Here is a 15,470-nt window from a genome sequence, read left to right as displayed (position 1 = left end):
GCATAAGATTGTTAGGGCATAGTGCCTAGTGTCCGTAATTGGTACTTTTATGATATTGTTGCAACTTGTTATGCTTAATGCTTGTCACTAGGGCCCGAGTGCCATGATATCAGATCTGAACATGTTATCAATTCATGATGATATTCATTGCTTTATGATCTTACCTGCAAGTTGTATACACGTATTGTTGTCCGGAACCTAAGGCCCCAAAGTGACAGATATTGGGACAGCCGAAGGGGAAGGCAGTGATATGAGGATCACATGTGTTCACGGAGTGTTAATGCTTTGCTCCGGTGCTCTATTAAAAGGAGTACCTTAATTTCCAGTAGATTCCCTAGAGGCCCGGCTGCCACCGGCTGGTAGGACAAAAGATGTTGTGCAAGTTTCTCATTGCGAGCACGTCCGACTAAATATGGAACACATGCCTATTGATTGATTAGTACTTGGATACCGTTTTATTATTATCTGCAAATGCCCTGCTTTGATTGTTACATGAGTTTCTCTCATCCATGCAACGCCCGTCATCCATCCCTGTGCCTACAAGTATTTTAATCCTGTTGTTTACTATAATCACTACTGCTGTCTTTGTTACTCTGCTGCTGTTATTTCACTACCGCTACTGCTATAAAACTGTTACTACTGATAAACTCTTGCGAGCAAGTCTGTTTCCAGGTGCAGCTGAATTGACAACTCCGCTACTAAGGCTTTCAAGTATTCTTTGTCTCCCCTTGTGTCGAATCAATAAATTGGGTTTTACTTCCCTCGAAGACTGTTGCGATCCCCTATACTTGTGTATCAGGCCCCTCGAGCGTCCCCCGATTCTGCCCCTTCGCCTATATAATCTCTCCGTCGCGAAAACCCTAGTACCGAGAGCCACGATACGAGAAAACATACTGAGACACCGCCGCCATCAACCTCATCTCGGGAGGTTCTGAAGATCGCCTCCGGCATCCTGCCGGAGAGGGGAATCATCACCGGAGGGCTCTACATCACCATGCCCGCCTCCGGACTGATGCGTGAGTAGTTCATCCTTGGACTATGGGTCCATAGCAATAGCTAGATGGTTGTCTTCTCCTCTTGTGCTATCATGTTTAGATCTTGTGAGCTGCCTATCATGATCAAGATCATCTTATTGTAATGCTACATGTTGTGTTTGTTTGGATCCGAGGAATATGGAATACTATGTCAAGTTGATTATTGATCTATCATATATGTGTTGTTTATGATCTTGCATGCTGTCCGTTGCTAGTAGAGGCTCTGGCCAAGTTGATACTTGTAACTCCAAGAGGGAGTATTTATGCTCGATAGTGGGTTCATGCCTCCATTGAATCTGGGACAGTGACAGAAAGTTCTAAGGTTATGGATGTGCTGTTGCCACTAGGGATAAAACATCAATGCTTTGTCTAAGGATATTTCTATTGTTTACATTACGCACAGTACTTAATGCAATTGTCTGTTGGTTCCAACTTATTACTGGAAGGGGTGCGGATGCTAACCCGAAGGTGGACTTTTTAGGCATAGATGCATGCTGGATAGCGGTCTATGTTCTTTGTCGTAATGCCCTAAGTAAATCTCATAGTAGTCATCATGATATGTATGTGCATTGTTATGCCCTCTCTATTTGTCAATTGCCCAACTGTAATTTGTTCACCGAACATGCTATTTATCTTATTGGAGAGACATCACTAGTTAACTGTGGACCCCGGTCCATTCTTTTACATCTGAAATACATTCTACTGCAATCACTGTTCTCTGATGTTCTTTGCAAACAAACATCATTCTCCACAACATACGTTTAATCCTTTGTTTACAGCAAGCCGGTGAGATTGACAACCTCACTGTTAAGTTGGGGAAAAGTATTTTGATTGTGTTGTGTAGGTTCCACGTTGGCGCCGGAATCCCTGGTGTTGCGCCGCACTACACTCCTCCATCAACAACCTTCACGTGGCCTTCATCTCCTACTGGTTCGATAACCTTGGTTTCTTACTGAGGGAAAATTTGTTGCTGTACGCATCACACCTTCCTCTTGGGGTTCCCAACGGACGTGTGCTTTACCGTCACAAGCACTCCCCCAATGTTAGGGTTCTCGGGGGGGATGAAATACGCGAGGGGGTGATGTCAGAGGTGGACCAGGGCGCCCAGACCATGCCTAGGTGCGGCCAGGGGTGGCCCGCACCTAGGGTGGTGTGGGCCCCTCCTGGCCCATCTCTGCCTCCCCTTCTAGATTCCTCCGTCATCTGGCAAAATAGGAGTTTCTGTATATTTTATGGGAATTGTTGTTCTTTAGAAATATGGTGTCTTGGCGGTCCTTTTTCCAGCAGAATCATGGCTCCGGCAGTTAATTCTCCAATAATCATCGAACATGCAAAAATAGATGGAATAACATAAGTTTCATCTCTAAATATGAAATATATCAATGAATAACAGTAAATTATGATATAAAATAGTGATGCAAATTGGACATATCATGGAGATATCAATACCACACCAAGGCAGGACGTAGGGGTTGGTCTCTGTCGTGTTGCTCGCGCCTCTCTCTGACGTCGCAATGGCTTTGTTGAGCTTGGAGCGTTGCTTCTAGTCCATGTGGCATGATAACCTCAAGGGTCTTGCCGAGGAACACGTGTTCCTTTGCGATACCAAAACCCCGGCATATGGTGCACCAGGTAGGGGGCTAAAGCCTGCATCATGTTCTCCAACGACATGACCGACGCCAGGATCCAACGCACGGAGCCGCGGTGCCTCCTGAGTCCGATCTGCACTAGCGGACGTCCTCCAGCCTCCGCTTACCCCCGATGGCCTCTCCGGACTCCCCTCACCAGAGCTAGGGGACTCCTGCGGGCGCCCCAGTGCGGTCGCGGCCCTCCATGGGGTTGCGGATCTGCTCTTCGACAAACTCCCCAGCGTCCACAGCGCGCGTCGCCGAGCTCACCGCCACCACCACCTCCAGCCCAGCGGAGCCTTCGGGTACCCGGCGGCTGTTTGCGGTGGACCCGCACCCGAGGGTGCCCTGCATCGAGTCCTCTCAACCTCAGAAGGACGCTCTTGTCACCCTCAAGCTCAGGCAAAGGCACCAGGACCGCGCCATCAAGGAGATCAAGAGGGCAGGCTCTACGTCTTTATACTGGACCAACGGGTCTACAACACCGCTTGTCCTTTCATCCGGAAGGATATGCGCTACCTGGACTAGCCCAGCGGTTTCAGACCCAAGCTCCCTCCACACTACGATGGTGTCACCGACCCGTTAAGCTTCTTTCAGTTCTACGGTACTACCATTCTCACCGTAGGTGGGGACCACCATGTCATGCCGCATTGGTTCCTCGTGGCTCTCGGAGGGTCGGCCCGAGCAGGGGCGGCCAATCTGACCATCGCGTCCATCTCCTCTTGGGAGAACCTCTGCGAACGCTTCATCACCAGTTTCATTGCGGTCCCTGAACGCCCCACTTCCAAGGATGATCTCGCGGCTGTGGTACAGATGCCCAACGAAACTCTTCATGGTTATGCTCAGCGTTTCCACGATGTTTGTGGGAGGATACCTAAGATCTTCAGCAATGAAATTGTCGCCCCTTCTCCACGGGTGTGAATTATCCCGGGATAAGAGAAGCATTGACGTCCCACAAGTTCACCTCCCTTTCAAGCTATTCCGGGCCGTTGAGGAGCTCACCTGGGCAGAGGAGAGGCCATCCACAACCGAGGACCTCCTCCGGTAGCCACGGCGCAACCACGGGGGGATTCTCCCTTGCCGGAGCCCCGCCTGAAGCTTCGAAGAAAGGGAACCAGGGGGCCTCCTTCAGGTCCCTCTGTGTCTTTTCCGCAAGCAAGTCTTCCAAGAAAGGATCTCACCCCTGGGCCCAGACAGGGAGGACTCGGAAGCGCCACCACGTTCACTTTGAGGCTAGGGGGCTTGGGGACTCCCTCGCCAAGTGCACCCTGATGCCTGTTCGCGTCTGTGTTTCCCTCTCTAGAAGAGGTCCCTCAGCAAGCCAAAGTTAGAACTCAACAATTGCTGTAAGGGTAACAATCGCGAAATGTTTGGTGTTCATGTATTTCGCTTCACTTATCTTGTCCCTGCCACTTTTTGAAACAGGGAAATGACTTCATCCAAGATCTTGTGCATTGAATAGAGGCCACTTTCGGGGGTTTCCTTCCCGATAGGAGGCTCCTACGATGGAGGGATCGCGATCACCCTTTTCCTCCTCGTGAGGAAACCCCAATCAGCAAGAATTACACCGTAGGAAAGCCTCTCTGAGGTGGCACCGCAAGTATCAGCGAGGATTGCACCATAGGTAAACCTCCTAGATGTGACGACGTTGGCATCAGCGAAGATTACGCCATAGGCAAGCCACTTTGAGGTGGCGTCATAGGTATCCCCTTTCGAGAATGATCACCTCAGAGGAAGTCCCCAAGCGGGAACCATTCCATATAGGAAAGCCTCTCCGAGGTGGCGCAACAGGTAACGCCATAGGTAAACCTCCTCGAGGTGACGCCGTCGGCATTAGCAAGGGCTACGCCATAGGTAAACCTCCTCGATGTGACGCCACCGACATCAGCGAGGACTACGCCATAGGTAAACCTCCTCGACATGATGCCCCCGACATCACCGAGGACTACGCCATAGGTAAACCTCCTCGAGATGACGCCGCCGGGATCAGCGAGGACTACACCATAGGTAAACCTCTCCGAGGTGACACTGCCGGCACCAGTGTGGGTAACACTACAAGAAATTCCTCCTTCTAGGAGAAAGGCCTCTCTCGGGGAATAATTCCCTCCTTCTAGGAGGAAGCCCTCTCTCGGGGACTAATTCCCTCCTTCTACGAGGAAGCCCTCTCTCAGGGACTAGTTCCCTCCTTCTACGAGGAAGCCCTCTCTCAGGAACTAATTCCAGCCTCATGGCGAGGAGGACCTCTCCCAAGTAACTTGCTCTCTTTTTGCAGGGAATTCCCCTCGAGAAGAAACAACCCCCTTACCTCTCCAAGACGCGGGTGACCATCTTCCTCATTCCCCATCAACAACAGTGCGCGAACATGATATACTAGAAGGATAGCCAAAGGAAAGCACGACATCAACAGAGGTTTCATCATAGATGAACTAACGGCCCAACAGAGTACAAAGTCTGGAGAATTACATCTATGACAACAATAAAGTAAAGCAGGTCGGCATACAAAAGGGGGCAGGCACGCAAGCTGTTGATGCCGAGTCGCTCTACTCCGGCCTCCTCAAGCCTCCGCGGAGGGGAAGGTGGCTTGGCACTAGCTGCAGTCGAAAACCTTCACGAGGAACATATTCGTGTCCTCGTGGTGGTGGAACACCAGGAGGGAGCATGGTTGGATCTTGTAGTAAGTAGTGAAGTACGTCCATCCACCCTTCCGCCAGGTACAAGATCCCAACTTCGTCGTAAAAGGTCCCCACCCTCCACGTCTTCTGGCCCTTGCCCCGCTCGCGGAGAAGGATCCACCCCTCGTCATACCTACGGAACACCCTCACCATTCGGTCGGGGATCTTCAGCCTCTCCGGCGACCCCTTCGGCACGAAGATGGTGTACTATGGAAAGCCCCCTCTGAGGGAACTTTCTGGAGCACTAGGCCTCGTGGCGGAGAGAACTCATGCGGAGGAGGCAACCCGATCGATGGGCCTGCGGAGGCGACCCCAAAGCACTCAGGCACTCTTCCCTAAGCGCCATTCAGGCGCCCGCGAGTTCACGCTGCCAGGCCCTCGCTTTCGTGGCTGGGCGGCACGTGCTTTGGCTTGTTCCTGCTACCCTTGGGGTGGCCACGACCCCTCTTCACCGGTACTAGGGACGCGCCGCATCGGTGGCGGGCTAGTTCACGACAGCGTTGACCTCTGTCTTCATCCCCTCGCCTCTGTTGATGAGAGGTGCATGCTTTGGCTTGGTCCTGCTTCCCTTGGGACGGCCGCGCCCCCTCTTCATTGGCACCGGGGATGCGGCCACACTAAGGGCGAGGGAGTCTGCAGTGGCGCCGACTCCTAGCTCTACTCCCGTCGCTCTCCTTGGTGCCATCATCGGTGGGGCAAGGTCTGCAGAAGTGAAAAAGACAATGAAATGGAGGACTTGTGGAAGCAGAAGAGTTACTGATGGAACCGCTCTGCACGGTCTGCGGTTTTATGATGCCTTTGGTCAGTTTCCAGAGTGCCACGATGGGACGTCACGGTTCCACACTTGAGGCAGATCGAACGACACATCTGCAACCACCGTTCGGCATTCACGACGGAGATTGGAGCGGCATGGGCGCACTGCCGCACGAAAGAGTGTCATGCCATGTGGCGCCGCATGGACCCTTAGATTATTGGTGTAGTGGAACCTTGGGTACTACGTTACACCTGCTGATGGGCCCTCGCGGTGGCCCATCTACAAGGAACAAGGCTTCTCCCTCCGCGAGACAGGAGGTCTTCGCGAGGGAGGAAGTACCTCACGAGGAACCCTCGCGAGAGGTTCGGGACTTAGCCGCATCTAGGCTACTGGAAGACCTCACGAAGCTTCCCTTCGCAAGGAGGGCGTACCAGGCGCCAGGAGATGCTGCACAAGGCCCCTCCGCTAGCCAGTTGCGTAGGGATGAAGCTAGGAGGTCATGACGCAAGCAGTGACGCACCCCAGAAGATAAGAGAAGCTCCAAGTTTACCTGCATAAAGCAGGGTGGCCGTTGCCCCTTTTCCAAAAAGGTTTGGAGTGGACGGTGCAAGTACAACAGGGAGTGTCCACATTGTCCACAACCACTCCCTGTAGACCAAGGCACTCGGTGTAGCCACGTACCAGGTCCACCAGGTCCACGAGCATAGCTAGGGACAGCTGGCTTCTTCCTTGGGCACGCATGTGGTTACCCCTCCATCAAGTTTCCTTGGGGATGAGGGTCGGTGCCGCTATAAAAGGAATGTCATTTGCCTAGTAGAAAGGGGATTCTCGGCCACATCTTCTCCCGATTCTCATATGATCCTCTTTAGATACTATCGTCTTCAACCTAGAGCAGATCTCATCTAGATCCAGGAGGAGACTCACCAAGTCACCACCTGGTAACACCATACCCCTCTCGGGGAGATATCGATACCACACCAATGCAAGACGTAGGGGTTTTTCCTCACCAAGAGAGCCCTGAACCTAGATAATTATGTGTCTCTTTTTGTCGTGCTGCTCGCGCCTCTCTCTCCGACGTTGCCATGGCTTTACTGAGCTTGGAGCGTTGCTTCTAGCCCTTGTGTTCTATTAACATAAAGGGTCTTGCCGAGGTATTTGTGTTACTTTGCGATATCAAAACCCCGACAGTATCTCTATGTATTGGGGCTAATAAATATATATACTCTCGCTGAATTTGGGTCGGCCCCGAATACCCATCGGGCCGGCGAGGCCATTGCATTATTGTTTCAAAATGGGCCAACCCGGGTCCAGGCCCATTCCCATCCTAAGATACAACCATACGGCCGGGATGAAGTTGCGGTAATGTGGATACCGTGCTGCTATATGCCCACCGCGCGTTTCCACGCCTAAGTCACCCGCGCTCTCTTTTGGAGTAAACAAACAAAAAAAGTTGGATTCATAATTGGATCAGCGTTAGTGTCAGCCTGCGCTATGATCATGTTTTTATAAAACCCCATTGCTTCATCCTCCAAACCCTCCTGCGACGTGACAACCGATCGATCCTCCCTTCTCAAGGACTTGATCTTATTTCTCGTGGTCCTTTCCTTGGTCTTAGCATGAAAATGGGAAAATAGGATGTGTTGCGGTCACCCTCCGCAAGCCACAACGCTCTTGACCTCTGCCTCTCCAACACCTCTTCTCTAGATAACAATTCAGATATCTTAGAAAGTAAGGATTTTTCTTCTCTCGAAGGGCCACTTCTGAGCGAATTAGACCGACCAACTTCCAGCCGTTCCCTTAGTTTCCTCAGCTGATCATTCTTCACCGAGCCAAATTCAGAAATGCTCCATATCTTTAGCCTCTGCCGTACACCGCCCAAAGCATTGTATATTTGTATACATCCTGCAGGTTATTACCCCCTGCCTGCACGCCTCTTCCACCACCTAGGTGTACCGACCATGCTTTGTCCATGCGTTCTCAAACCTGAAGGGTTTAGCAGCCATCCCTTCATCTATTCCAATCTGATCTCCTCTGCGTGATCATAAGCCCATTATTTATCATACTGTGCTGCTATACGCCCAGCGCGTGTTTCCACGTGTAAGTCACCTGCGCTACCGTTTGGAGTCAACAGACAAAAAAAAGTTAGATTGATAATTGGATCAGCATTTGTGAATATTCTAGGCCAATAATGCGTCCCAGCAGTTGACATTGTTTATCAAAGCTAGCGTCTGATGATCCAATACATAGTTGACCTTATACTGTGACCTATTTTAGCACCGCGCCGCTTCGATCCACAAACGTCGTCCGCGCAGAATCGGAACGTGGAACCTGTTTCATTCGTAGCCTTATTATAATACCGGCACAGGATGATTCCTGCTACCCGCTACGTACATAAGTGTACTTACATAAGTGTACTTTTACTTTTGTTAAAAGATCTAGGTTGCCCAGCTTAAGGACCATTGTACTTTGTTATTACCTTTTTTAGTTGACGGCCAAGCTTAAAAATGTTTGTAAATTTTGCCTCAATTTAAAGGGTCCCACTGATTTCTAGTTGTCGGTACTCAACACCTTCACATTTGTTGCAACAAGCTCTACTACGACAACATTTGCCCAGCTCCGGTGATGGAGGAGCGAGAACGATGACACGTCTAAGGCTCGCGCTAGTGTTTGTAGTCGTCGCTAGGTGGTCCAAAGACCATTCGTAAAAAAAATGTGGTCCAAAGACCTACATGTAATTATTAATTTTAGGCTTCTCTGTACTATTGTTGATAATTTTTTAATAGATCGGTGGAATTTCGCAAAAAAAACACCTTCAAAAATAAACTCAAACATAAACATAAAAAAGCAATGACATACATGACATGTATTGCTTTCCTATACATGAAACAGTGGCCCATAACAAACACACATAAACATGCACGCATACATTCACGGATTTTTTTCCCTGCCATTTTTTCCTACACACATGACATTGATTTTCCAACCATATATATCTCTAGCATCGACACGTATTTATTCTATTACTTCCATAACTGTGATAATACAAGGTCAAACTCATGTATGTTAGTTGTTCCACAAGGATACTTCATCACTCATGATGATATGTTATTATATATGCACCATATGGATGAGATGCATTGGACTTGGGTAATGGATAAGCACATCCATTGTTTACTTCTTTTTCTACTCTGACCATGTAAACCGGTATCAGTAAATAGCAAAATAACTGTCCTTTTCATAAAGTACCTATGTGGCTGATCTTAAGGAGCATTCAACTTCATTGCCATTTTTTCTTTTAGATGGTGAAATTTAAAAATGTGTGAGCAGTTAGTACTAAAGGGGCCTATATATTCTGATGTTGAATACATTGTATCGGTAAATCGAGGGAGAAGTACACAACAATGTGCTCGGTTTATAGTTTGGGGTAATGGAGATTCGCATTGGCCTCATAGATTGACACATGGTTGCATAAAAAAGAACATTCCACAGTTTATTTGAATTTCCCTGAATTTATAGGAGTCCCAGTGATATCTAGTTCCCAATGTTCAACACCCCGCTGAACATACAAAATGACACAAAAAAATGCACACTTAACAGGTATTTTTCCTACCATTTTTCTTGTTTTTCTATGGGAAAGAGCGTGCCCTCTGATTTTAATTTATGGGAAACCAAGTAATTATTGTTTACAAAGTACAGCCTAGAGTAAAAAAACTACCATTTTCTTTCTATAAACGCAACAAAATCTATATTATTATATATTTCTCATATCTATGCTTATTTATTCTCTGTAAAACAAAGTTGAGCCCAAATATACCAATTTTCCATAAGGATATATGATCTTATCATTATAATTATATTACTCTATTGTATGCATCGTAAGGATGCGATGCATCGGAATGAAGTTATAGGTAAACACATCCATTGCTTGTTTGTTTGTTTAGTTAGTTAGTTATTTCCTAGGTTTGACTCTAACCTTTCAAACACAGATAGTAATCAGTAAACAACGGAATAATTGATGCATAATATATATTTATCTAAAGAGGGGAGCAATAAGTGCACAAATATATTCGGGAAGAGGAAGGAGGAGTCCACACATTATCTAGGTATTCACAGCTTATCATCGTAGCAAACTAGCAATTTTGTACATATAAATACAAGTCTTCTATGAAATGGTGCAATGATACGCTCGTTTGCATCATACATGACGTTTCCCAACCAACCAACAGCTAGCTAGTTGCCAAGTTGGTTCCATTACCAGGGCAGTACAACAGACGTGGCGTGATATCACTATCATCCTTTGTCCAAAGCTTCTAAACACTTATGTCTAAATCTAATTATGTAAGAAACTTCTAAGCGTTTAGAGGACGTGGGCCGTTCGTCCAGAGAATAGGAAGCTGAAGAGCCTTGTATGCACATCCAATGTACAAGAAAGGTATAGGCAATGTCTATATGAGTGACGCCTAGTATATGTGAGATAAGTCGAAATGGAGCGTACGCTAGATGGAGCCCTTCTTAAATAAAATAGTACTCACACTGTTCTAAAAAAGCTGCTCAACTTTATTTAGATACAGAGGTACCTAGACATATTTTAGTTATAGATTTATCCGTATCTAAAAATAGTTGAGCAACTTTATTTTGGGACGGGGAGAGTATTGTGTAACCTCACAAATTCTAAAATAAAATATGTAACTACCGTCTCCTTTTATATATAGGAACAAAGGTAGTAAAAATAATCATCAATATGTATTTTCAGCCCTGGGCATCAAGAAAAAAGATAAATTTGTGGATCAAATAGAGTAACTTTTTTGCTTTTACATAGCCGCAAATTTGTTCTTTCAGCCTACAAATTTATGTAGTATTGTTTACGAAACAATACATGTGTACGTGGAGAATGATATTTACTTATGTTGACACATAGAAATATACTTTTTCCATATTTCGAAGTTTTTGGCTCTATGGGACCCGGAAACAGTATTGCCTCAAGCTTGTTGGTCGATTAGAAAATAGCTCTTTTTGTCTCAACTTAGAATAAATAAATATTTCTGGGTCCCTCTCGACCTTGAAATAGCAGAACACAAAAATATTTGCAGGCCAAGACGACAAGGAAAAAAAGGAATACTCCCTCCTTATCGGTTTAACAAGCCACATCGTACGTAGATTAAGAGAACAATTTAACAATTATTTTCGTTAATAAAATACGAATTATATGTTAATAATACCATTGAAACCTTTGGCTCTAATGGTATAACTTTTGTAGATATATAATTCATATTTTATAAATCAAGTTAATGGTTGAAATTATTCTTAAACTGCATGTGAGTCTGTTAAACTGATCCAGATGGAGTATCACAAAAGTTTATCATCCACCGCAATTAAAATTGTAACACACAATTCTCCATTTGCACATTTAAGAGGCAACACATGAAATAGTATATACAAACTCGCAGTGATACTGAATTGCTATCTGGTTCATACTTGGTGCATCACACTCGTACCTGCTGCTTGGCTCTTCTGTAGTGTTTAAGACACGTACTGGCCGGCCGAGTCGACGATGGATCGACTCATCACTCATGCGAGTTCGCTCGGTGACGGCGACCCCGGCACCGGCACCACCGCAGCACCGCCACCACCCACCTCCTCATCGATCGTGTCCTCGTCGGTCGCCACCGGCGGCCTCGCCTTCGGGTCGAACCTCCTGCTCTTCGGGTTCGTCGCCGGGTCGTACCTCTTGATGACCAGCACCGACGCAGACGTCTTGAACTCCGGCGACGCAAGGTAGCTCCCCACGGGCCCCAGCTCGTCGGCATGCTCCGCCAGGGGCGGCGTCGGCGGCATCCTCCCAACCACGAACACGTTGCACTTGGACAGTAACACGATGGCCTCCACCACCTCCTCCCTGCTCCGCGCCTCCCTCTCCTCGAACCGCACGGACCCGTCGTCTTCAGCTCCCGCACCAGCGACCCTGGCCTTGAACGCCTCGACTGCCGCCTCGTCGGCGGCGGCGTCCTCCTCCGCTACAGCAGGGCGGTTGGGCTGGAAGCGTGAGACGGTGACTGTGATTCCTGGATGCTCGGCCATGCGTGCCGCGTAGGCCAGAGCCTCCCGGTCGTCGGGCCCACCGAAGAAGAGCATGGCGACGGAGAAGGCCACGTTCTGGGCGGCGACCTGGGAGTGGCCTCCGAGCCCACGATCGACGAGAATGGCGACGGAGCACGGCGCCTCCCGAAGCACGCGCTTGTTGACGGCGTGGTACGCCGAGCCGAGCGAGTGGAAGGTGCCGTCGTGCTGGAGCGTCTTGTGGTACGGCACGATGACGATGGCGGCGCGCTTGTTGGAGGCGCTGTCGATGATGTCACGGTGTATGGTTTCGAGGTCGGAGATGGCCGTCATGGGGCGCACCCTCACCGTGCTCAGCTGCTGGAACGCCTCGAACGCCACCTCCGTCGTCGACGACGTCTTGCTGCTGTTGAAGAACGGCATGGCGTTGCGGCGCGTGCGGTGCACCATGGAGATGGCGGACGACCGCTCGGAGAGCTCGATTAGGTGCATGGCGTACACGACGAGGCGGTGCCGCCCGCCGGTGCCGCGCGACAGCTCGACGAGGTTTAGGAGCGTGGGTATGTTGCGGTAGCCGTGGAAGCACGCGAGCACGCGCAGGTCGCCGTCGTCCCCGGCTATTGTGCGGCGCTTGTACGGTGCCGCCGACGACGGTCGCGCCGGCTTGTAGATGGCCATGACGATGGGCGTGGTGATGAATGTTGTGAAGAGTGCCATGAGCACCATGATCGCGAACGCCTCATCGTTGAGCACCTTGCGGTCCCTGCCGATGTTGAGCACAACGAGCTCCACGAGCCCCTTGGTGTTCATCAGGAAGCCGATTGTGATGGCCTCCCGGAACGGGATCTTGACGAGGAGGCACGTGGCCACGGCTCCTCCGATCTTGCCGACGCAGGCGTTGAGGATGACGAGCACGAGGAGACCCCAAGACTTGGCTCCACTGATGGTGGCCACGTTGGTCTTGAGCCCACTTGAGACGAAGTAGAGCGGGAGGAAGAGGCCGGAGATGAGCTCCTCCACCTTCTCGATTAGCACGCTGGCGAACTGCCCGTCCTTTGGGACCACGATGCCGACGATGAACGCGCCGAATAGGGCGTGGATGCCGATCACGTCTGTGACAAAGCTAGATGCGAGGACGATGGCGAGCGTGGCGACGATGTAGACCTCCTTGACAGGCTCGCCGTCTGGAGACCGACGTGATATCCACACGAGCACCGGGCGGAGGAGCACGAACACGGCCACGACGAAGCCAACGGCGGTGAGGAGCACCCAGAGAGAAATGATGGGCGATCTTGTTCCGGAAAGCGCGATGGCGAGCGCTAGAAGGATCCAGGCCGTGACGTCGTCGACCGCTGCCGCCGACATGGCCATTCGGCCGAGGTCGGTGGTGAGGAGCTTGAGCTCGGTGAGGATGCGCGCGAGGACGGGGAATGCGGTGATGGAGAGCGCGACGCCCATGAAGACGAGGAACGGCGCCTGCGGGGAGTCCTCCAGGCCCGGGATGGAGGCGCGGAAGGCGAAGGAGGTGCCGATGCCGATGACGAAGGGTACGGCGATGCCGGAGAGGGAGATGGCCAGGGCCTTCTTGCCGGTGCGGCGGATGGCGTTGAGGTCGAGCTCGAGGCCAACGAGGAAGAGGAAGAAGAGGAGGCCGATGTTGGCCAGCGTGTCCAGCACCGTCATGCTCCGCGCCGGGAACACGGTGTTCAGGAACTTGGTGCTCCGGCCAAGCGCCGACGGGCCCAACAGGATTCCTCCCTGCATCAGCATGCAATTCAGCATACGTCATTCGTTTGGGCATGCAAGCCATGCAATCCTAAGTCAACACCTAAGTCAAACCATTGTGGGTGAAGAACATACGTAGTATATAATTAGCAAAGCTTTTATAAGTTGTATGTCAGCTCAAGATGTATCTTAGATACTAACACCATCCCAACGAATGGTAAGTGGTAACCTTATGTAAGCCCAGTATTACGTATACTCCCTCCGAGATCATTCATAAATATCGCTGATTTAGAATGGGATTTGCTTGAGAACTATGTTTATCCTCGGTCCATTGAGATTTGATGACATTATCTGACTGAGAACGAAGTTAGTTCTCAGTCGATTGAGGAATAGTCACGGCCATTTAGAATTGTACTGAATCAACGACACATATGGATTAGAAGTACTAGTAAACTCTATTATAGTTAGATGAAATTTGGATTATGAGTTTGATATTTGGTGATAATTGTGTGAGATTCTGTCAAATGATGGTACCTAGAATAACAAATAGACATTTTTATAGATCAACACAAATAGACATTTTTGTGTCGTATAAGCAGAAAGATATAACACAGGGTGCCGGATTGGCACCCTGCATGATGGATGTGTGCTTTGTTGCTTACGATGATCTCGGCGATGACCCGGGGCTGGCGGAGCGGGCGGAGGAGGTAGGCGAGGCCCCTGGTGACAACGATGACGAGGCAGATCTGCAAGATGACCAGGGGCAACGCGTAGTCCAGCGGGTTCTCCCCCTGGAACGCGCCGTGCGACGTCACGCCACCCGCCATCTTGCTCGCCGGCCGGCCACTTTGCTCTAGGCTTAGCTTATCTCTACCTACGGACGCAACCGTACTAGGTAGCTAGCTGAGCTAATGTCCGTACTATGTGCCGTACCATGGCTTGTACACTTGCGCGTTTATATAGGCAGCCGGAGAGCCAAGCGAGGTTCTCCAGCTAAGGACTAGAGGCACTGGTCGTCGGCATTGCTAATTGGCTGCTTGAGGCCAGCTCATCGCACGAATCTCTCTCTCTGACTTTAAGCGATTATTACTGTTTTACTAAGGCTAAACAAATAGTGGGGCAAAGACTTTCTATATCATAGTATCACATAGACATTAGCTATAACTTACAGCCAGCCACGGATTGCTCACTTTAGAAGCCTAGAGTACTATCCCATGGGACATTGGCTGACTTTAGCTGCCCAAATTCAGGTGACTTTGAGTCACTGGTATGTGGGGCCATCATATGTGGAGTCCATATGCAGTGACTAAATGTTACCAAAACTCAGCAACCTAAATATTACTCGCTTTGTTCCTATTTACCAGCATTTGAGATTCAACTTTGGCAATTAATAATTTGATCCGATACAACTTTTGCTGCATGTTATCAATATTAGAGCATAAAATTTGCCTCCGAATAATACGTCAGCATATCATTTTCATGACATATTTCACATATCTTTAAAAAAATGAAATATTTCTCATACATTATCTGTTTAGCTGATAGTCACGGTTAGATCACGCAAAACTAGAAAGTCATGCATGTAAATATATTTTTCAGT

At 49.2% G+C, this 15,470-nt stretch overlaps 1 protein-coding gene across 1 annotated transcript; it reads right to left on the bottom strand.

Annotated features, from left to right (window-relative positions):
• Positions 1 to 11,656: 11,656 nt before the first annotated feature.
• LOC124651269 (cation/H(+) antiporter 19-like) lies at positions 11,657 to 13,915 on the bottom strand. Its single transcript, XM_047190381.1, has one exon. The coding sequence runs from the start codon at positions 13,913 to 13,915 to the stop codon at positions 11,657 to 11,659; it is 2,259 nt and encodes a 752-aa protein (XP_047046337.1).
• Positions 13,916 to 15,470: the final 1,555 nt, after the last annotated feature.

The sequence above is a fragment of the Lolium rigidum genome, chromosome 5 (genome assembly GCF_022539505.1).
Source record: "Lolium rigidum isolate FL_2022 chromosome 5, APGP_CSIRO_Lrig_0.1, whole genome shotgun sequence".
NCBI classification, from domain to species: domain Eukaryota; kingdom Viridiplantae; phylum Streptophyta; class Magnoliopsida; order Poales; family Poaceae; genus Lolium; species Lolium rigidum.
The sequence above is the reverse complement of the archived record's forward strand: the minus strand, read 5'-3'. Positions and strand labels throughout refer to the sequence as shown.

Bases quoted from the DNA above. Each gene is read 5' to 3' on its own strand.
- LOC124651269 (XM_047190381.1), bottom strand. From the start codon at position 13,915: ATGCTGATGCAGGGAGGAATCCTGTTGGGCCCGTCGGCGCTTGGCCGG.